We start from the raw sequence: 23,172 nt of genomic DNA on the forward strand, positions 1-23,172 counted from the left end.
AAGGGATTAAATCATCACAGTTATCAGTGAGTGTGAGAAAACTGTAAAACAAATATGTTTTAAAAATTATTTGCTCAGAATGGCTAAGTTTGCATTTTCCAAGTGGCTGGCATAAACAGTCTTGTTACCAAAAATGTTTATAACGCTACATGCAGGCATTAGACACTAGAAAGGGAATATCCAAATCGGGGTCATACTAAAATTATTCATTAAGCTGCTGCCTGAAAGTATTTAACAGGTGCACATTCTTAGCCAAAACTGGCTGCTGAAGAATTCTTTCAAGCTAAATAGAACAGCTCTACTTCTGTCCAGTCTTATTTCAGTTCCTCTTCTTAGATCACAACTGTCAGACATCTATCCATAAACTAGCACCCACAAGTTTCTTTTCTTTCATAGACACATAATAAGCACAACTATGGCACAGCCTAGACAGCTTGTTGATTTCAAGACAACGTTTCTGTCTTAGGGACCACCCATACTGACCTATAAACATTAGGTATAAATAATTTTCTTCTCCTCCAAGTATTTAAAAACCTAATATTGATCCTATGATCATGTACTGAACTGGATAGATTTATAGCACTGTATGTAAACCAGAAACTTGGATGAATGGATTACAGTGACACATGAAATTCACAGAGGAATAGAATGAAGAAAAATAGAACCATCACAAAGATGTAATGATAGCTGGTATTATTAGTTGGCAGCAGGAAAATGTTCTCCTTATATGTTCATTACAAAAATATGACTAAACAGTCAACCATGTTAATACAATATGTAGGACAACTCAAAACTGAAAAAACTTTACACGTGGAAAAAAAAACCTACGTAAGGAATACAGTTAGGACTCAAAAAATCTGATGACTGTAGATACTTTCTTAAGACATCTTAAAAGGTCTTATAAGTTGAGCAGTCTTCTCTTTTCCAAAATAACTAATCTCTGAATGTCTTGACTAGAGGAATTTATGTCAACTGTCAGGAAATTTGGGATTGCTCTTTGATGCATTTTTTAAAGTGACTCTTCAAGTTTTTGGGAGAAGCTTTCTAATTCACAGTTTCAAATTTATTATGACTGCAATATGTCCTTTATAACAGAATGGTGTGCAAGAAAATGGCCAATTTGTGCATTTAAAATTAAGGAAAAAAAGTATAACTCAAATATTTGGTGATAGAGAAAAAAAACTATTTGATAAACTTTTCATCCTGGGACAGGAACAGAAAAGTATGTAAGCATTAATTATTAAAAAAAAAAAAAAAATTAGTGAGCTGAGGCAATACTTCTAGCAGCTGCTAAATAATTTTCGTGTATTTCAAATGACTGTCAAAATAGACTTTAAAGAACTACACAGACATCAACAACAGATAACTATGAAAACAGTAAGATGAAGTGTATACACCAAGAAGTTGAACTCAATGCCTGCAACATAGCTATACATCAGTATATCCTTATATTCTTATTATTTAAGAATTTGTAAGGTGCAGCGTTTTCTAAATTGATATCATTAAGTACTATGTAAATGCCTGCACTATAAAGGACCTTAAAGTACAAAGTAATGTAGAAGTCAGCCACGAAAAATGGACTATGTATTTCTCAAAATTATTCTTTTGTATCTGGCTCTGGCCAGTAGTTAAATCCCACTACCTCATCATCAGAGAGAACAATAAATCATTGAGTATCTAAAATTGCATGGGAGTCAGATTTTTTATTTGCCTAGCACACAGTCGTGTCCCTGAAGAAAATACTGAAAAATATTTCCTAACATTACATGTTTCTAGCCTTATTCCACTTTGTAAGTCATTTCAAGAAATCCACCTGCCATTTTTTAACAGCCTGTAAGGTTTGGGTTTTTTTTAAAGCCTAAAATGTGTTGGCTACCTCTCCTTTTGTTTCACTGTTTCACAAAATCATTTTGTGTAACTGTCAAGCAGATGTGTTTTGTTCCTTAATCTTCCTTGCACGGCTCCCCAGGACAGCCTTTACAACATAAACTGCAAAGTGCCATTTTCACAGCAGGAACAACAGTGTTCATCTTCAAAAAGAAGCATAATAAAAATAGGACTGTAATGAACATGCTAATTCTGGTCACAAGGTGCTATATATAGCACAATAACTTAAAAGTTCAGGAAGTTTGGGGCTAAGGTACTCCTTTTGCTCCTCAAAATTCTTCTCATGCAATATACATTTGAGATAAATGCCTTTCCAGTGTATGTACTTCCACAAACGTATTTTCTTGCTTTCCTTGTTTCTGTTTATTCCACTTTAAAAGCCTGTCCTACTAGCAGCCCCCTGGCAATAATCAATGTGACTATACACCAACAGTTAAGTCAGATAAACACTGGTACACATGGTTTATACAGCTCCAGCTGGAACATGGCAAATTTCTCCTACCGTGCAGCTAATACCCAGAATACGTACAATCCTTCCCATTTGTCTAGAAATGAGACATCCCATGGCACATTTTCCAACATTATAGCTGTGCCACTCCATTTGTCTAATTTCTATGCCCTCACAGATAGCTGTCCCAGATGACAGATTACTTCAAAAGAGTTCCTTCTCATTGCAGTACTACTGGGTACAGTGAAAATACAGAAATGAGCTTCTGTTATCATTGAATCTATTACTAATGGCAGAAGCCAACACCCAGCACTTCAGATGCAACATCTCTGGTTTGGCGTCCTTCCTTCCTTCCTTCCTTCCTTCCTTCCTTCCTTCCTTCCTTCCTTCCTTCCTTCCTTCCTTCCTTCCTTCCTTCCTTCCTTCCTTCCTTCCTTCCTTCCTTCCTTCCTTCCTTCCTTCCTTCCTTCCTTCCTTCCTTTTCTTCCTTCCTTCCTTTTCTTCCTTCCTTTTCTTCCTTCCTTCCTTCCTTCCTTAGCAGTGTGGAAATGTTTTGCACTTTTGAGAGTCTAATAAAAATAATCACCCTGGATTACCTCAGTCTTAATCTCTGTGTGTATCAATGGACAAAGAAACACTGTTTAGTAAATACTTAGCTTTTTATTTTATGCAATAATGACTGTCTGAAATTAAATCAATCAAGTTTCCAAAAAGCAGGAAAAAAATAATGCCCTAAGCACCTTCCATAGAAATTTTACTTTAGTTCTTCCATCCATATCCAATGACCACACTATGAAGATGCTGTTTTTCAGTATTTTTTTTAATGCACACTATGATTAACAATAAAGACAAAAAAGTGGGTTAAGAAAACAAATTCTCTTCTACTTTAATGCTCTGTGTGGTTTCTCTCTTTACTTCCTAGGCAGCAAAGAAAACGAAGCAAACAGCAGTGACAGCAAGATGTACTTAAGTAATGTTCTATACTGGACCTTTTCCAATCTTTCTTAAAACCTGTACTCTTCTGTGCTGCAACCATATACCTTCTCAGAAGGTAGTTGAAACCAAGTTTTTGAAGTCCCCCTAAAGTCCTGGAAAAACTTTAAAAACGAAGAGCAAAATCTGTCTGAATTAATGGCATGGAGCTATTCCTGAATTCACTACTAGAATGGGGCATCTTATTTCCTCCTTGCTGAACAACTTGCACAGGATGCCTGAATCCTTGTTCTACAGCCATGAAACTGTCAGTTACTCACCATCTGCAAGACAATAAACCAACTAGGTGGTTTTAATAAAAAATGAAGTGACATAATAAGGAAAGTTTTTCCATCTTTGATGCCTGCAGAGTATGGAAGTATTGTCATTTATGGCCAAGTGAACACTGACAATTCTGAATTAAAGAATCAAAGCACCGTTCCATGGTTCTTAGCATGAGTTTTCAAAACAAAAAGCTCCAAAATAAATAGTATCAACTCTTTTGTATGGAGGGAGACTTTTGACTTCTCCATACAAGCCCTGTTTCCCCGAAAATTTATCATTCATGTGAGTGAATCTATCCTGGAGAGCAGCAGCCTTCTTTACACACAGAAAATCAAAAGCAGCTTCCATTTCTCTCAGACATTCACTCTTGTTCCAGGTTGTCATAATATTAAGCATAACAAGTAAAATTTCAGCCTGGAAACTTTTCCTTATTTACTCTGGTAACAGAAGAAAAGCCCAGTGCTTTGTCTCTGCTAAGGCCTTAAAATGTTATTAACTGTAGCTTCCTTCTTTGTCCTTTTCACTGTTTGTATTGTGAAGTTTCAACATCCAGATCCTAAAGACTTTATTTACATTCATAGTTCTTAGAGACCCAAGTACTACAGATTGGTCACACTGTAATAACTGAACAAAACTGAGTTAAATCTGTGGTGCACATATCTACTGCAATTTTATACAGATAGAAAAAAATGCAAGTTTGGTTCTAAAATATGACAATATGTGCAAATTTTTTATAGCAGTTAAACTGGATTTGGTGAAACAATCAAACAAGCAAAAAATAATGGATATATGCTAGTTTGAAGCTAACTGGAATATTTTAGTGAGAAGAAATTAGATTATAAGATGTGAAAAAAAAAACCACTGGTGATGTCTGCTTCACTCATAGGCTTGCTGAGATGTATAAAAACAAGAACACAAAATATAGACAGGACAGTCAGTGTGTGTCTCTGGAAGTCTGTGCTTTCTCCCTGGGCTGCCCTCTGTGTAACTAGTTCTCCTGTTTTCTAACCCATCCTTGCCGAGCCTCCAAGCTCACTTCGCACATAAGGCAAACTTTGGGATAATGTAGAGGGGTGGAAAGAAGGTGGAAGGGTGTTTGGAAGCCTCTCCTGGGGACTCTGGTTTCTGGGATGGCTGTTGTGTTTCTGTATTACCTTTAACTTGTATATTTCTGCATATACCTGTAAATATTGTAAATATCTGCTCGTATACTGTGCTAAACTGTAAATATAAAACTTCATTCCTTAACTTCCATCTTGGCTGAGTGTAGTCTGGGGGATTTCATAAGAGTGGGGGGTTGGGTAACACCCAAACCATCACAGGATACCTCAACTTCTAGGAGCATTGTGGTTTCACCAGTGTCTCAAATGCTTCTGGATTTAATTGTGAGCAAATTCTGAGTTCCTCCACAGGTTGCTCTCTTGCCAGAGGTACAAATGCCAGGATGAATCTGTGAAAGCACTATCATGGAAAGATTTGGAGAGATATGAAAGTTGTGTGTCCATCTACTGTCATGCAGATGCACCCATGCTCCAGGGACAAATAAAACCTAAGTGGACCACAGACTCACTCACTCCACTCTTTCGTAGTTGACCATTTGTTAATTCCTGTTCTCATCTATGATGTATAATTATTCCTACAGCAGCTGTGAGAGGCACAGAGGCATTGTTTCCCAAATAGGCATAATCAGATGGAGTATCTTCCACAAGGCGACTATTACAGACTGCACAAGATGAATATATGTGTAAGCCTGAAAAGTAGAAGCTTGTAACAGAATTACTTACCTTCCAGGCTATTATCTTTAGTACTTAATTATCTTTTGTTTTGGAAAGCAATAGAGCAAGTCATTGTATTTAAAGCACTTCAAAAATTTTAACCCTAACAAAATTCCCTTACAATGCTCTGCTACTATAAATGGTTCTTACTTTCTCTTTTTACCTAAAACTACAGTCTTAGAACGTTCAGAAGTTCCCATATGTTCCCAGTTTCAGATTAAACCCATAAATCTATTCCCAGAGTGAAAGTATACTGCAGCAGCTGCAAAAGCCATATATATCACACATGTAAGCAATACGCAGTCTTTCATGTCATATTAGATAATTTTCATTAAAATTAATCTAAATTTTAACTAGTTAACTAATAGCACACATTGTTGATCAAGCTTCAATATATCATAAGAAACTGCTTTTAAAACAAGACCTAATGTTCACACTGAAGAAGCACAGAGCTATTTAACTAAGAAGTAGGCAGCAGAACCACATACATCACACACACACAAAAAAAGACATTATTAAATAATCAATAGGACAAACAAACAGACAGATCACATTTTACAGCCAGTCAATTCTGAAGCTCAGACAACTCTCATACATTTTTCAACCACTGTAGTCCTTGGTAGAGAGATAAGAGGTTCTTCTCTACAAGACTCAAAATGAGAACTTTGATTGGTTTACAGTGGTGCATTCCAAAAGTCTTGTAAATACTTTTCAAAAAAATCTGAAGACAAAGAATACTTCTCCTGGTAGAGTTCTCTTTTTTTTTTTTGGTCTTTTTTTTTTTCTCTCTCCCTCCTCCCTTTCACTATCTCCCTGTCATTTGTGAAACTTTTAATGCAGTGCAAAAATGTCATTTTATGTTCAATTTTCAGTAGTGTAGAAACTACGTGTAAAAGGTGTTTCTATCAGTTAATGAAGTGAAAACCTTATCTTAGGGAGTTAACAGGTCCATGGCACTGTTAAAATATAAACCTATCACTCTTCCCATTCTCAATGGTTAGACTGAAAAGAATTTTAAAATGATAATAACTGAAAAGAATTTTAAGAAAGATAATAGAAGGAACAATCATAGCATTAAAGACAAGAATATTAAATATTTAAAAGGTTTGCTTACACCAGACTACCTCTACCAAAAAAAAAAAAAAGTTCTCAAGTGTTATTTATTATATCAGTATGAAGTTTTGTTAGCTCACTTCACCAGTAGTACCAAGACTTCCCATACTGATTAAAAAAGTCTAACAGAAGTACAGAAATATATATATATATACACACACACACATACATACATATATATGTATAGTTGGCTTTTTATTTTTAAAAAAATCAGATTAATTTAATTAAGATTAAATTCCAGATAAAAATAATAGAGAAAAATCTCCTTACTGCTCTACATTTGAGGCAATAGAATTAAATAAAAAATAAATCAAACTTTTTTCAGAACTTAAATAAAATTTGTAAGCTGGCTAATTATCTTCAACTTCTATTAAAAAATTACGAATAGTTAATTCTGTACATCAAATAATGCTATGTAATATCACAATACAAGACTGTAATTTTCAGCCATAAAAACAACTCTGCAAACTGAAGGGTGTAATGTTTCATGAATGTCTCCAAATGCAGTTTTCTTTCATTTCCAGATGACAGAATAAAACAATTATCATTTAACTACTATTTTTTTCTCCTCAGGAGTATTATGTAGACAGTACAGTTGTCGATACATTCATATCATTCATATTCACAGGTGAAAAAAAAAATCAAGGATTTTTCCTTTACTTTCTTCTTGTCAAAGAATTCAGGTGATGTATATTTGAAATGCAAGAAGCCCTCTCCTTTTTTGTGTATTCTGTCTTGGAGAGAAAATCTTGCAGCAGCTCTACCTCATCTAAAACTATTTTCAAAGTCACTGCTAATTAGACATATTTCTGTGTAAATGCTGATCACACAAATCCAAGCTACCAAGGACATCACTAAAGTAAATCAAATGTATTCATAAAGCACTGGGTTTTGATCAATAATTGATACCAAAACCTACTGTGCATGGCACTTCTGTCTCACTTCTTTTTTTTCATCCTCATCTGTCACACCTCAAATACTCAACATCACCATTTTATAGCAAAAAACCAGAAACACAGTTATTTCAAACATTATATGAAAAAAGTGTGTATTTAACAACATCAGGACTACAGTAATGATCATTTGAAAAGCTGTACTTAACTTTCCTGGAGAGAAACCTTTCTTTTACAACGTAGCACTTTCACAGCTCTGTGAAGCAAACTAGTTATGTTTAGAAACAACTTACCACGTAAAACTGTGAGTCTTGTCGACACACTTATTTCGCCAACACTATTGGAAGCCACACATTCATAAATAGCTTCATCTCGTGGAGTACGCAGTGGCTGTATTCTGAGAACCGATCCAGATCCATCATCGAACTCTATTACCTATAGAAGGAAACAAAAGCTGTCACAGATGTTGTTACAAATGCCTATCCCTCAGTTAATCTGTTCATACTTGGTTTGCAAATACTTGAACCAGGACAAATTCCATGGATAGCAAAACTTTCGACTGGCAATGATTTGTAACATGCACTGCTGTTCCTTGAGTATTGGATGGCTGCCCTAAGACAAGTTGCAAGAAAAGACAGGATGAAAATCAAACACACATCCCCTTTCCCAGCAAACAAGGGCTGTAAGAAAGGATTCTGTAACTTCATGCTCTTTTATGATGAAGTTCACCACCAATCTCTATTCATTCTGTTAGCTTAAGTACTCTACCTTCAAACGCCAGTCACATTCATTTTAATTGCTGCAGGCAATATTCCCACTCTACTCACAAAGTGCAGTTCACTCATTCACTTAGCTCCAATGCGAGAAAGGATCAGTAACTTCTGAAGAAGCCAGGGCTACAGTTTAGCTATGTATTTAATCTACAGAAGTAAATTTATCCAATGATGTATTAGAAATCATGTAACTAAGAGACTAAATAGTCAATATCAGGACATAACCTATATATGCATGCATAAAATAATTTCCATACATGCCTATTTGAAAATGTTTGTATCTGTATGCCTAATATATACATAAGCAATCCACCAGATCTTTGTATTTGTTGAGAATGAGAGAAATAAAACACAGGGTTAGGAATCATGGTTATATGCCCATTATTCTCTCATTTTCTCTGTAGGAATTGCTCAGTTACTTCTAAGAAGTGGTAGAGTTCTAAACAGAAATTAGATAAAAATATGGTTGTTTTCTGAGAAGAAATTGGTCTTGTAGCCCACAGGCTCTATTACTTTTCCTTGTCCTAAGTAATGCCATTGTCCTACAGAAAAATAGACCACAAAAAATTTCCATCTGATCCTAGTAAGAACAAAAGAATAATTAGCATGTTTGCTAAATTGACATCTGAAAAGGAATGGAAAATTTCACAGTTTTGAGGCAGTCTAGTGATTTGTACATTAAAAAATGAAAGCATGAGATCCAAATAATCACAACTGTAACATTCAAAAAGAAACATTGCTATTGTTTTAACTTGAACTCTCAACAATCCTAGCTAGATCATAAATAAAAACAATAGGAGTAGGTTGAGCTGGGTGAATAGTGCAGAGATTAAGTTTCATCTCCACAATATGCATCATAAAATGGGTTTCCTTTTCCCGTGACGAGTTCTCCCCTTTCACAACTCACAGATAGTTAATTCCTTCCCCTCCCTCATCCACTGAATGTCTCATTTTATGGTAGTTTAAGGCTTATTGGAAAATTCCAGGCAGATAATTTGGGACTCTCCTGAAAGCTCAGCACAGAATCTAAATAAATTAGAGCACTGGATGTGAAAGAATAACAATGATAAAGCCTGTATCATTCATTGGTTTACTAAGAGGTACAAAAAGCCACTGTATAAACAATTTCGTTCTCCTGACTCCGGGGCACTGGATCTGTTTGCTGCTCCTTCGCTTCTCTCTAACTCCTTCACTAACCTTGACTGACCAGATACCACATAAGATCTTGCCGATTTTCTGTCTGAGGAGAGAGAAGATGGTGTTGGCCCCTTTTAAGTTTTTTTTTGTCTGGGGCAGGGGTGAGGAGGAAGACTGACTTTATGTAGTATTTCTAAATTGCATATAATTGTAAATACATGTAAATAGATTTTGCACATATGCCTGTAAATTCAGCTTTGATGTAAAATATAGCTTTACCTTCCAAGCCATCTGAGTTGGTCTGGTAAATTTTAATTAGGAGGGTGATTTCTCAAACCCACCACACATTTCACAGGGTAGAATGGTGCGTTTTTTAAATTTGGGGGTTACCTTATACTCTTTGTTTTTAAGATCTTCTGAGAAAGACTTAGTAATTTAAAGCAGATTTTTCCAGGTGATATTATTTGTATTGACTTGAAGCCAGAGGAGAAGAAAGAATCCTTTTCTATGACATTCATCCTTACTATATACTTGCAATATAAATAAAAGATGAAAGATTAATAGCAAAATCTCCTAAGGCCTTACTGCAGCCTTTAATTTCAGAAACAGTGCATAGCACTCACCAATATTCTAACTCAGTTGTAAGAATTAGCCTGCGAGTTGGACTATTCCACATTCAACCATAATAATCATGAAGCACATAACCAGGCTGCTGTCAGGATAGAGGTATCAAGTTCCAGCAAAAATACTCAGGTACCACACGAGAAAAAAATCCAAAGTGATAGCAAGTCTCATGAAAACACCCTAAGAGGCTGTATAGGTTTACTGGAGCAAAAAGTGGGAAAGTAACCAACAAGATGGCCCACTGAAGTCCTTTCCAGAGTATTTAACATGCCTTTATGAAGGCAGGTGCACAGGTAAAATTCTTTAATATCTGGTATAACTAAGTAATCAAACTCAGAGAAGTATATAAAAAAATTAAGTGAAAGAAAAATCAAAGAAGCCCACCTAATTATTCTCTCATTGCTGCAGCTGCCAATCTCAGATGTTTCTGTTTTACTCAAAAGTTCCACGTGTCTTTTCGTAATCTCATTTCTGTTGTTCTGTTCTTATTTAGAGGTTCTACAGCATGAATTAATGGCCTTAATTCAGACAGAAGTTGGGGAATGCTGCCTAGAATAATTATATGCTCTGCACACTTTTTAACTACTCTGCTCAGTGGTTATAATAAAAAGTTTAACACTTGTTAAGTGCTTTCTGTTTCTCTGAATTATGCTCCATCTTACTTTTGGTATAGAGCTTGTTCAACAGTTCCCTAAGGGCATTTAAAATTTATATATATATATATATTCAAATATTTTTATATTTAAGTATTTTTTAAAGGAAATAAAACTGTTTCATTTTTGCCTTCTTTCCCTATAAAACAAGTACAAAGGTACATAGAAAGCAACATATCAAGCAAATAAACCACAACATATTGCAAAATAAAATGGAATCAACACAGGTCCACTCTTAGAAATCACCTTGAGTGAAACTTTAGTGACCAGAAGGGGATAAATTTTGCACATTTTATGATAAAATTTCTTTGTTAATCCTGCCAGTCAATTACAGCTCTGCATATGGTCTGCAAAGAGCAAACAGTTCTCAGTGCCAGGAGGTCACATTTAAATTCATGCTTTTATTTTTCTCACTGCAGTAATTACACAAACAAAGAATTATATTGGTTAATGAGCCAATTCCAAAGCCGCTAAATATTTTTTAACAAGTAAAGGAAAAATAAAAGTTTACACGTATTTTTTTGTTGTTGTTGTTGATGCAAATATAACCTAAAAGCCAGGACAAGCAATCTTTCCAATTACTGCTATTAATCATTAACACAGAAGACTTCAATATTGCCTCAGATTTTAATAGGTGTATCTTAGATAATTTGCTCATAAAATGCATGTCACAATTGTTTTACATACAAATTATTAACCTTCCAAACAGTTTGTCTGTTAATGCAGAAGTCTCTTACACAGTGAAGAGACAGAGTAAAAATTATACTCTTTAATTGTCCGTTTTGGTATTCATTCTACAAGCCACTTCACATTTTCTGAGTTTTTCCTTCATGTTAAAGGTCAGGCCTTATTTGATATTAAATGTTCCTGGCACTAGAGGAGGGAATAGCATTTGTTGTCTTATTTTCCACAAATAACCAGTATCCCTTGAGCCAATTATCCCCACTGCTTTAATTTAAGATTGTAGAGAGGAGGAAGCAGCTTTCTCTAAAGCTTTTTCCTAAGTTACTATTAAGAAAATAATCAAAAGCAAACAAGTTTCATATTTCCTTTTCAGTAGCAGGGACTACAATGTCCCTTTCATCTCTCTCTGCAACAACTGTAAACAGCAGAAGCAGTAGCAGCCTTAGTTTGTTCAACACATACTAGTGCATAAAGGGTGGCTTGCTCTCTGGAGACAACAAGCTTTGCTCAAAAATTTTTCACCATCTCCTTCATGGAAGAGCTACCTGGCTAAACAGCAGCATTCCAAACTTCCCCAGTTAGATCATGCTGGTTTAGAAAACTGCAGTAACAGTCTTCTCTTTAACACTGCTATGCATAGCCACTTTGCTACACAAAAATTTCACAAGACTGCTCCCACTCAATTATATTTGAAAAAGCCATTTTTCTTAAAAAGTGATAATAAAGTACATATATTGGGACAAGAACTGAGGTTGGAATTAATGTTTTTCAGAGGAACAGAACAATGGACCTAATACCTCAAATCTCTGATTGCTGACTTTTTTTCCCTTTTTGTTCCAGACTATTTTAGGTCTTGGATCTCCTGTAGCTTGACATATGAATGAAGCAACTCCTCCAGAAACCCCTGTCTGGTCAACGGGAGTTCTTGTAAACTTTGGTGGTGCTGAAACAAATGAAAAAAATAACACAAATTAGTCAAATTAGTGAACATAAAAAGTAAGGCATCTCAAGATTTCAAAATGAAACAACAATGGGCAAGTTTAGTTTTTCCAGTGACAGTATTCACCTGCAAGAGAAAGTATTAAAAAATAACTCATCAGATGCTCTGAGGCAGATTCTCTACTAGCACAGCTCAGGTAAACACAGAAATTTGCACTAAATTGCACCATGTAACAATTTACTTTTCCCATTGCTGCTGAATACAGAACAAACAAACAAAATCCTCTTAATCCCCTACACTCTGCAAACTGCAAAGCTATTTACCAAATAGTGCTCACAGAAATACACATGAAACATTTTCTTTCTCACCAAACTTAACTGCATTGACACATAACTCCCTATTTGTAGATATTTTTTCAAGAAAAAAACCACAAAGTTTTAAGGCTGTATGCAAAAACTACATTGTTGTGCTTAGAGACTAATAATACCTGTGCATAGAGACCAATAGTATCTACATCAATTAAAAAAACCCACATTCCAGTATAGAAAGGAACTGAGATGATGTTTGTGCTTCACTCAGACCAAAATCTTGCTGAAAAAATAAGGTGTGTGGCTGGCCAAGTTTCCCTTTGCATAACTAAGTAAATCTTGAAAAAAATACTGCACAACTCTCCTCCAGTGGCTACTTTTGAAAGCAAAACATTAATCTTTCATGTATCATACAACATCAGAAAAAGAAGGTTGTTATTAGAACACAGACAATTGCATCATGAAAATGAAAATTCATAGTAGTCCTGTATGCACTTTAATGCCTACAATAGCCATTTTTATCAGTTCATCTTTAAACTCCCAGTAAATTTAATTTGGCAAAGCAGTTAAATTTTCTAATTCAGGTTCAGCATCTGCACCTGAATGAGAATAATGTCTACATGTCTAATATGTGCTGGGGGGATAAACTCACTTATGGTGAAGAGATGCTCAGACCATGGCAATAGTAGCCAAGTAGCCATGGAGAAAGATTGGCACTATGCAATCCATCTTTTCATTATTCAGTCAACATACTCATTTTGTTACATATAAAACTACCACCAGTCTAAGGGTATGAGAAATCATTATCTAACAGAAGCAAAAAAATGAAAAGTAGTATTTGTTCCCTTTGTCTTTATAAAGGTTGTTAATTAAGGTTTGACACAAATTATCTCCACAATTAATGTTGTCAGTTTTTTGACATTGATTCTGACCTAAGCTGCTACGCACTCTGATAGCAAACACAATTACACTGCACACACAGTTGTGCTTATTAACATGGGGGGCAACTTTGATTGAGAACTGACAACTATTTTCAATCTCTCTTAACAACAGCAGTACAGAGTCCAACAAAAAAATCTTTATAATACACTTCATTAAGCACACTAACAATCTATATGGGAACCTTCCAGTGCAATTAAATCTGTCAAAAAAAATCAGATGTAATACGTTGCCAACTGTAACATTACAGCCTTTCAGCATTTTTGAAATTTAATTTGGTCACATTTCAATAAAGATTCAATTAAAATAACAGAAGTGTAATTCAAATAATAAAAGTAAAATTCAGTTAAAATCAGCACCTCAAATTTCTGTACTTTAACTCTCTTGTTGGCATCAACAAAATTACAGCAATATTGGCTACTAAACACAAACAACAGAAGCACTGCTTATGTCAGCTTGTTTGTCTAACAGTGCCTCCTCAGATACCTGTACTGATATTGAATACTGACACCTTGTTGTGGTTTAAGCCCACCCAGCTGGCAATAAAGCAACGCTGCAGCTGCTCACTCACCCCTTAAACCCTCTCTAGTGGGGAGAAGGCCACAGGTGAAAGACAGATTCAACTTGGGGAAACAAAATGTTTTATAAAAACAACAAAGCCATGACCAATTTATCAATTAAAACAGACTAGGCAAGTAATAAACACAGTCTGTCTTAAATACGCCCCTTCCACCCTCCTCCACTCTTGCAGGGCTCAGCCCTGCTACCTGTTCCATGCAAATGCTGCAGTGGGGCAACAAATGGAGCCTGTGGTCCATTCCAGTCCATTCCATGTTGTTCCTGACACTTTTTTATGCTCAGAGTGGAAACTCCTCAATCCTTCCCTACAGCAGTATGGCAGACCTCCCACAGGTGACAGCCCTCCATGAAATTCTCCAACCAGTGTAGGTCACTTCTGTGGATTGCTTCAACACAGCATTCCCTCAGGGTCACAGTGCTCTTTGCAGTCAGCTCTCTGCTGCAGCACGGTGTTGTCCATGGGCTGCAGATAGGATTTTCCTCTACTGTGGATCTTTATGAGTGGCAAGGGTCAGTCTGCTGTCTCACTATGGGCTGCTCCGGCACTCCCTTCCTGCTTCTTAATCACTGACCTTCCTGTCTACATGGTTGTTTCTACCATGTCCCACCCACTCCTCTCCCTAACAAAGAGAGGGCCTTCCTCTCTTCAGTATAGTATCACAGAGCCACTGACTGACTGATGTTTCAGCAAGAAGTGAAGCTGTCTCCCCAGCAGGCACAGGAACTTCTGAAACTTCTGAGAGTTTACCAATTTCAAGAAAGAACACGTCTTTTTTTGCATATTGAAGCTCAAAAAATACACTAATAAACTAAATCACTTGTACTAGAATGTTTTCATAGCTTTGCACAAACAGGCCATCTTTCCTCCCTTTTGCACTTCCACACTTCAACATTACTAATATATATTTAATCATACTATGGAATTATCTAACTGTTTTAATTTTGCTGTTCTATATATGTGTGCTTTAAGGACATGCAACACTTTTCTCCTGCGCTCAAATAAAATGACCAATTAAATGCTTTTGGAATAGTTCAGCCCTGTTTTCATCCACACTGTTGTTGGGCACTCCAAACTCCTTCTTCCCCCTACTCCATCTTCAGAGCTTTGAATGGGGGAAGAAGAAAGAGCAAAACTGCTTTCTTCCCGTCTTGTGAGCTTGAAGGGGGAACAGCAAAAGCTGCCCTTTTCCACATGTGCACTGACTCATGGGAAAGCCTGTGCTGGAGTCAGCTGGTGATTAGCTGGATTCTTTGCAGCCAGTATATATATGGCAAAAGACACAATGTCTAGGAAGACTACAGAGTGAGGAAAAAACTGTGTGGTTCTTGCCTTTTGCACCACTCTCTGCAGGTCCACTCTAGTCCTGCTCTTGCACAGTTTGTGTGCTCCCTCACAAGTCTGCCAGCTTGGCAAGTCCTTAGGTCCATTTTAGAGGATGGACCTAAGGACTTGCCAGTGGCTCCCAAACCTGTCTTCTCTTGGACCGCCATATCCTGGTTTTGTGCTCACTACCTCAAGATGGGGAACACGGCAGCAGTTTGGCCTTATTCCTTGCACTGCTAAGACAGTGCCTCTCCACAATCTTTGCCTCATGGAAGCTGTGTCTACAGACACTTTGGACCTTGGCGAGTTTCATTTGCATTGGACTTAATGCCGCGTGGATCCATGATTCGATTACAGCTTAAAGTTTTAGAGGCTGCCACAGAGAAATTCAGCAAAGATCACCTCTAAAGTCCTGCGTCACCTCCATGAGCAAAATCTACTGTTCCCTAGCTTCTCTGCTCAGACTGATTTATAAATAGGGTAAAGCTGTCTTGTAGCTTAGCTTTTTCCATTTTCTAATTTTCCTAAATTGCTAAACTTGTCCACAAGCATCCTTGTGAAGATTTCCTGACTGAATTAGAACCTGTAAATAAAATTCAACTAGTTCTGTACATGGTTTGAGGGTGGAGCTTTTTAGGAAAATAAAAAATAATTCTACTTTTATAATTCCTGCCTCAGCCAATTAATTTCCAACCAAATCACACAGCTATGAGAGCTATTCTTGTGTAGACATATTTTTATGGACATAACACAATGTTGCAGGCCGCGTTGCCTGCTACCACTGCTTGCCTGCAGGGCAACGGTAAACAAGCCCATAAACCAGTACGGTTCAGGCGAGCCGCCCGAGTCCTCAGAAAGATCCAATATGAATTATGCTGAAGCCGTTTGTTGATCATGACAGCCCAAATTTTTACACTCAGCCAGTAGAGCACATGCCTTCACATTAGCATAATTAGTCAGGGACGACCCACCACGTATGCATAAGTCCATGCCTTGTTATCCTCGTTAGCGAGGTCCGTTATCTACCCCTTCTGAGATAAGGTGTCCAGCTGCATGTGAGAACCAAGGTCTGTTATTACAAGGATCTGCCTGTTGTCACTTCTCTTCGCTCCATTCCCACAGCAGTCCTGCACCTACACCCCACAACTCTTGCGCATTCTGCATTCCCACATCACTTCATAAAAGATAAATATTAGGGTAAGACTTTGTAATGGGTTAGGAATCTTCCTCTCCCCACTACTTGAAATTACCCAGACTAACTCAGACAGTTTGGAAGTAAGATGAAGCTATATTTAGAGCACTGCAAAATTTACTAGCATATATACGCAAAATACACAAGTATTTACAAGTATTTACAAGTTAGAAATAATACAGAAATCCAGATTCCCTCCTGGACAAAGCAAACTGCCCAGAAAGGCTTAATGTTACCCTCCCTTCCCTCCCCGCTTTTCTGTTTCCTCCTCCCTTTATCTCGGAAACCCACACATAAACAAAACAGAAACCCATAGCTTACATGTTAATTGCCACAATTAGAGGTGAGGCGTCAGAGCAGGTCGGGGTTGAAAGAACCCTGCCAGCAGGTAAGGACAGCCTAGACCATGCAGAGGGGGTAAGACCAGGAGAGCCAAGTGCCTCCATGTAAAGCAATAAGCTGCTTTCAGATTGAGCATCCACTTACACAAACCTCACTGCTGAGAGAAAGCAGGTTATTGCCAAGCAGCAAGACACTGTGTCTGCCAGCACACCTGGGACACCTGCCTGCTGAGCTGGGAGCCCGGACAGTAGTCCACCCAAGAATGGACCAAGACCTGGTCAGAGGACCATGCAAGCCCCACACACCCTGTGAGAGTCCTGGGGAAACTCTAAAACCTTTTACTGGCTAACATACTGACGACAGCACTCCTCCAAGTGTTTTGGTTACTGTCTGGAAATGTAAGTGCAACCACGGTAAATTCCAGAGAATTCAGGTCGTGAGTAAACTGACTTCATTTCTATAATGCCTCACTGTAGTTCTGTCTACTCTGTACCTTCTCTGTTTCAGCAAAAAGGCTCCTCTTGAGTACCTCTAGAGGGCAAGTGGGATATTGCACCACAGGATATATCTTTCCAAAAGTTTACTGTTCTGCATTTTCCTATTTTGCTAAATTGTTTGGTAGTAACCTATGAACTGTGCACACTCTGTAATCTATTTGCACAACCAAGCACAAAAGACCCTGCAAATGAGCTGAGGAAAAAAATTATTAATACTAATAACCTTACAGTTCATAATTTTGCAACAGTTGCACCCTGTGCTGGGACCACTTCTGTTTAACATCTTTATCAATGATCCTGATGAGAAGACAAAGTGCACCTTCAGTAAATCTGCATATAACACTAAGTTTGGTGAAAAGTGCTGATCTGCTTCAGAGAACAAAAGCTCCATGGAGGGACTCGGACAGACTGGTTCAGATCAACTGTACGAGCTTCAACAAGGTTAAGTTTCGAGTCCCACACCTGCGCCACAACAGTAGCACACAGTACTACAGGCTTGGGGAAGAGTAGCTAGAAAGCACTTTGCTAGGAAGGGGCTGGGAGTGCTGATCAACAAGAAGCTGAATATGAGATAGCATGTGCGCAGGTGGCCAAGCCAATGGCATCCTGGCTTGTATTATAATTAGGTGATTGTCCCTCTGTGCTCTGCATTAGTGAGGCCACGGTTCAAGTGTTGTGCTAAAGTTTGGACATCTTAACACAAGAAAGGCACTGAGGTGACAGAGCAGGTTCACAGAAACACAACTAAGCTGGCAAAGAGCATAGAGAGCAAATGCTATGAAGAGCAGATAAGGGAACCGGGGCTGTTTAGTCTGAAAAAAGACAAGGCTGGGGAAGGATCATATCACTCTCTACAACTATCTGAAGGGAAGTTGTTATGAGATGTATGTTGATTTCTGCTCCCAAGCTACTAATGATAGAACAAGAGAGAATGGCCTCAAGCTGCACCAGGTGAGGTTTAGGCTGTATATTAGGAAAAAAAAAAATCAGAGAAGGCTCGTCAGGCTTTGGAATGGACTATCCAGGGAGGTGGTTGAGCCACAAATCCCTGGGTGTGTTTAGAAGTCCTGTAGATGTGGTGCTTGGGAATACAGCTTAGTGGCAGACTTTTCCAATCTAAGTGATTCTATGATTCTACGATAGAGTTTATATATGTATATAATATTTACTTGAAAAACTTTTTTGTACTTATTTACTCATTCATATAAATTTTCATTCACTGCTAATACACTCTTTAATCATACTATAGTGACATTGGCTAGGATGATTGTTATAAGAAATGGCTTTGACTTAATTCTAACCTGTAGTTACAGTGGACTTGGAAAGTTACTTAGATTTTTATTTCTGCAAGAATAAGTGACAATTTGTATTCATGAAGTCTGCATAAAGAAAGCACAAAGTTGCCAACTGCTATGTTCCTAAAGGCTCCTGTCTGCCTGAAACAACCTGGTGTAATTTTTCTGTTTCTCATCAGACACATCTAAAACTGCATCATCTTTACATCCTTCAGTGAGAAGAATAGCAACACCACCATCATACTCTAGGCAGATGAACAGTTTTAATACACTGTGAATTAAAATTATCAGGTTTTCATCTTGATCTCCTAAATGCAATCCAACTAAGCCAGCTAATTGCAGCGGAAAACCCTGATCGACTTGGTTCAGAAAAATTGTATGCAGGTAGAAAGGTCTCCAAAGCTAAGCTATTTAACTTTACAGCTGTCACAACATGTTCTTAAAAGCTCAGTCCCAACAACAATGCTCTTAACATCTTTGTAATGTAATCAAAACGCTTATCTCTCCACTTTCTTTCTGATACATGTACTCTTCTGGGACCAAAAACATTCAGAAGAAACAATAATGTAAGAAATATCTAGGGTTTTTCAGTTTGTTGTTGCTTTTTTTTTTTTTCCTGATGTCACTCATATTCAATTCCCAACCTTCAATCACCAGACTGTATCCATCCTACAAAATTAGTAAATCCTACAAATACAGTAAGTAGTGGAAAAAAAAAATATCATTTCCTAGTCTCTCAAGGAAAACATCAGAAGTCGAGTTATCTTTGTATTTTCAAATTTTCTGAAATGCACAGTGTCAGTATACAAGGCTATTAGGCATATTCTTCCTAGAAATATGAAATCAAATTAAATACTTGGAAGTAAGGCATTACAGGTAGAATAGGTAGGTTACAATTTCCAAGTCTTCTAATGTTAAAATAGCACATTCCTAATTTGTACCTTTAGGCTATGCAAACCTCAGTTACCAGCTCATTTCATTGTGGATTATGCATGCTTTTTTAGAGATAGGCATTATCCAAGCCCCAGGGACATGGGAGGAATACAAACCAACACAGACAGCAGCAGACATTTGTCTGCCAACTAATACCATCTCCACACACACATACTCCCATACTTATTTACAGTTTACAATAACTGGGACAAAGAAAAAGGCTTTCACAAATATGAAGAACCTGCTGGGATGAGATTTAACAAGTCCAAGTGCAGGGTTCTACACTTTGGCTACAACAAACCACAAGCAGTACTACAAACTGGGGACAAAGTGGCTGCAGAGCACTCAGGAAGAATGGGACCTGAGAGTACTGGTAAATAGTAGGCTGAAGATGAGGCAGCAGTGTGCCCAGGTGGCTAAGAGAGCAAATGGAATCCTGGCCTGTATTAGGAAGAGTGTAGCCAGTAGGACAAGGGAGGTTATTCTTCCCCTGTACTTAACACTGGTCAGGCCACACCTTGAGTACTGTGTCCAGTTCTGGGCCCCTCAATTCAAGAGAAATGTTGAGGTACTGGAATGTGTCCAGAGAAGGGCATCGAAGATGGTGAGGTGCCGGGAACACAAACCCTATGAGGAGACGCAGAGGGAGCTGGGGTTGTTTAGCCTAGAGAAGAGGAGGCTCAGGGGTGATTTCATTGGTGGCTACAACTACCTGAAGGGAGGTTACGGCCAGGTGGGGAATGGTCTCCTCTCCCACGCGACCAGCAATAGAACAAGGGGACACAGTCTCAAGTTGTGCTGAGGGAGGTATAGGCTGGATGTTAGGAGGAAGTTCTTCCCAGAGAGAGTGATTGGCATTGGAATGGGCTGCCCAGGGAGACTGTGGAGGTGCCGTCCCTGGAGGTGTTCAAGAGAAGACTGGATGAGGCACTCAGTGCCATGGTCTACTTGACTGGCTAGGGCTGTGTGCTAGGTTGGACTGGATGATCTTGGAGGTCTCTTCCAACCTGGTTGATTCTATGATTCTATGATTCTGTTATTCTTACCCTAAGTAGCACTGAGCTGAATCATTTATTGCTATGCTTCTCTATTATAAAAAATGTAGTCAACCTGATTGAAATTTGAGTTGGTTTCACAAAAACTACCAGGACATTTACTGTAAAACTGAGACCAGCCATTACCTGCTGCCTCATCAGACTGCTTTTGCAGGACTGGTGGACCATCACAGTTCACCTCCTCAATGATCAGAACAAAGGAGAAGGCTCCTGAAGGCAGACCTACTCCACCTCATCTCCTCCTATCTTCAATCCTCACTCCCACTGCATACACCATCAACTTCAACCTTCTTTTAAATACATATTTACATATTTCCTATCCTCTCCTTATTTATTCCAGTGTCTCTTCAGTTGTTTCTACACAACAATGTTGGCTTGCACTCATTTTGAGAAATGAGAACCAGGATGCTTAGCTCTAATACTTGAATAGCCTGAGCACTGAAAAGACCTAGGCATAGCATTAAGTACTCACTATGCAGTAAAAGCACAGGAGGGCAAGAATTCTCTTTCCCATGCCTACAATAATCTCAGCACTGTAAATTTAACACAAATGCATATATGCCTTTAAGTTATACACTAGTACATGTGTTTAAACGCATAAATACAAACCAAAATAGGTATAAGCTTGATTGTATGCACACTATTTAACACGTATACTGTATGTAAAATCTGGGTGGGGCTTAAACTACCTGAGTTAGAAAGAGGAACTTGCTAGTTAATCCAGTAATAAGACTTCTTCCAACAGCAAATGAAAAGCATAAAGCCTCTTGAATCTAAAAGGTTAGTGACGTGCACCACTTCATCCCCCAGGAACATTACATAACCTTGTCAAATCCACTAAGTTAATGAAGGGAAATTCGCTTCAAAGCTCTCTACTGCTTCTTTTTCAAATTTTAATGTCTGCAGACTGCATATGAATTATTTGGTAACTGAGCGACGACACTCCTTTTCACTGTGCAAAGTAGAAGACCTTAAAATGCTAGGCAAGCTGATCTCTTTCTATAGGAGTTTTGCTATAAGAGAAAATGAGGAATAACAAGGTCCCACATTTAAGAGCTTCAATTAAAACAAACTGAACAACACAACTTGTTAGTAGAAACTCATAAATCTCTCTTTCCTTTTCACTAGGCTGAAAGTACTTCATACCAGAACTTGATAAACATCTCTCTATATTAGTTGCAAAATCACATTTAACATTTGCCTACAACAATTCACTGTATGAAACCTAAATTAGGTGTAAAGACATGTAGAGATAATATGTCTCTCTTACCAGCAATGCTGTGGAGAACTAAACAAAGCAGCCCAGCTTTAACTGTTAACAAAATACAGGTTAGTACGGCCCATAAGATGATGCATTACTGATGCATAAGCAGACATTCATAAACTAGGTCAGAAACTGTTTATACATATTAAAAAAAGATCCAGTGACTAAAGCCCCAGTGGATTGTCCCAATTCCTTGCCTACAAGTCACTTAAGATACATCACTGTGGTTAACATAGTACAAGTAACCTGCTCTGGGATATGGTTATGCAGACATGAAAGCACTGAGTAGAATGTATTTACAGTGACAGTATTTTTGATACTGTGTGTTCTCATACTACACAAATATCCTACCATGCATAGCTCCTGCTGTGAATACAAGCTCCTACATTCACATTTGGTTATCAATAGGGACAATGCACCTCCAATATGCAAAAAATACTATGAAATTCCATAGTTAAAAATGCACCTGCTCTGTGAACTTCTATACAGGAGATATATTGCTCTAACTCATCATCTCCAATAAAGTTATGTCAGCCAAAATTTGAAAAAAATTGAAGCATTATATAATGCATTCAACAATGTGAGAATTAAAACCTTATATATAGGTCTGCACTATTAAGTCATAACTAGCTCCAAAATTAAATTAAGTACTAGAAACATAACCACAAGAAACATAACAGCACATAAAGGTAAGCTTCTAATTGCTACAAGTTTATTTCTATTTTAATTCTGGTAACTGAGAGAAATTTGTATAATGATGTTCTGCAATCTATTACCTAAAATCACCGGAGAGTACAGTTATTTGGTATCTTGTATGTCACTGTAGCACTGCATTTGCTTTACAAGAAATTTATATTGTTATTCATGTTCCTTAAGTGATTTTAATATAACTTTAAATCATAAAAAATAAACCTAAATAGATAATCCTTGCTCACAGTGATGTGTCTAGCTTACAACTATGCTGTCTGTATGTCATGAATGACACCTTCCATTCTTTTCTAAGCTAAATTTATCCTTTAAAAAACAGAGACTCCAAGAAGTCATAACACTACATGGACCTGACATTCAGTCAAGGACATGCTATTTAAAGGCAAATTCAGGGTGGAAAAAAAGGCTAAGAGCCTTAAGTGTGGCCAGATACTATGCTGTAGAGGAACTCCTTAGTGCTCTCCAGCCTTTTTTGTTGTTGAACACAAAGCTTTTCTGTGATTCAGTTGAAGAAGCCAGAAGTCATTTTATTTAATTCATACAGGTTATTTT

General features: G+C 37.6%; 1 protein-coding gene across 50 annotated transcripts in view; it reads right to left on the bottom strand.

Moving 5' to 3' along the window:
- The window catches only part of PTPRD (protein tyrosine phosphatase receptor type D), a 1,747,466-nt gene that overhangs the window by 275,738 nt on the left and 1,448,556 nt on the right, over positions 1 to 23,172 (bottom strand). For all 50 annotated transcript variants that reach the window (XM_064140351.1, XM_064140349.1, XM_064140348.1 and 47 more), the window contains 2 exons: positions 12,042 to 12,187; positions 7,667 to 7,808 (listed from right to left, as the gene is read on the bottom strand). In XM_064140351.1, coding sequence (XP_063996421.1) covers positions 7,667 to 7,808; positions 12,042 to 12,187 — 288 coding nt within the window. The remainder of the gene's footprint in view (positions 1 to 7,666; positions 7,809 to 12,041; positions 12,188 to 23,172) is intronic.

This window comes from Pogoniulus pusillus, chromosome Z, assembly GCF_015220805.1.
Source record: "Pogoniulus pusillus isolate bPogPus1 chromosome Z, bPogPus1.pri, whole genome shotgun sequence".
In the NCBI taxonomy this organism is placed as follows: domain Eukaryota; kingdom Metazoa; phylum Chordata; class Aves; order Piciformes; family Lybiidae; genus Pogoniulus; species Pogoniulus pusillus.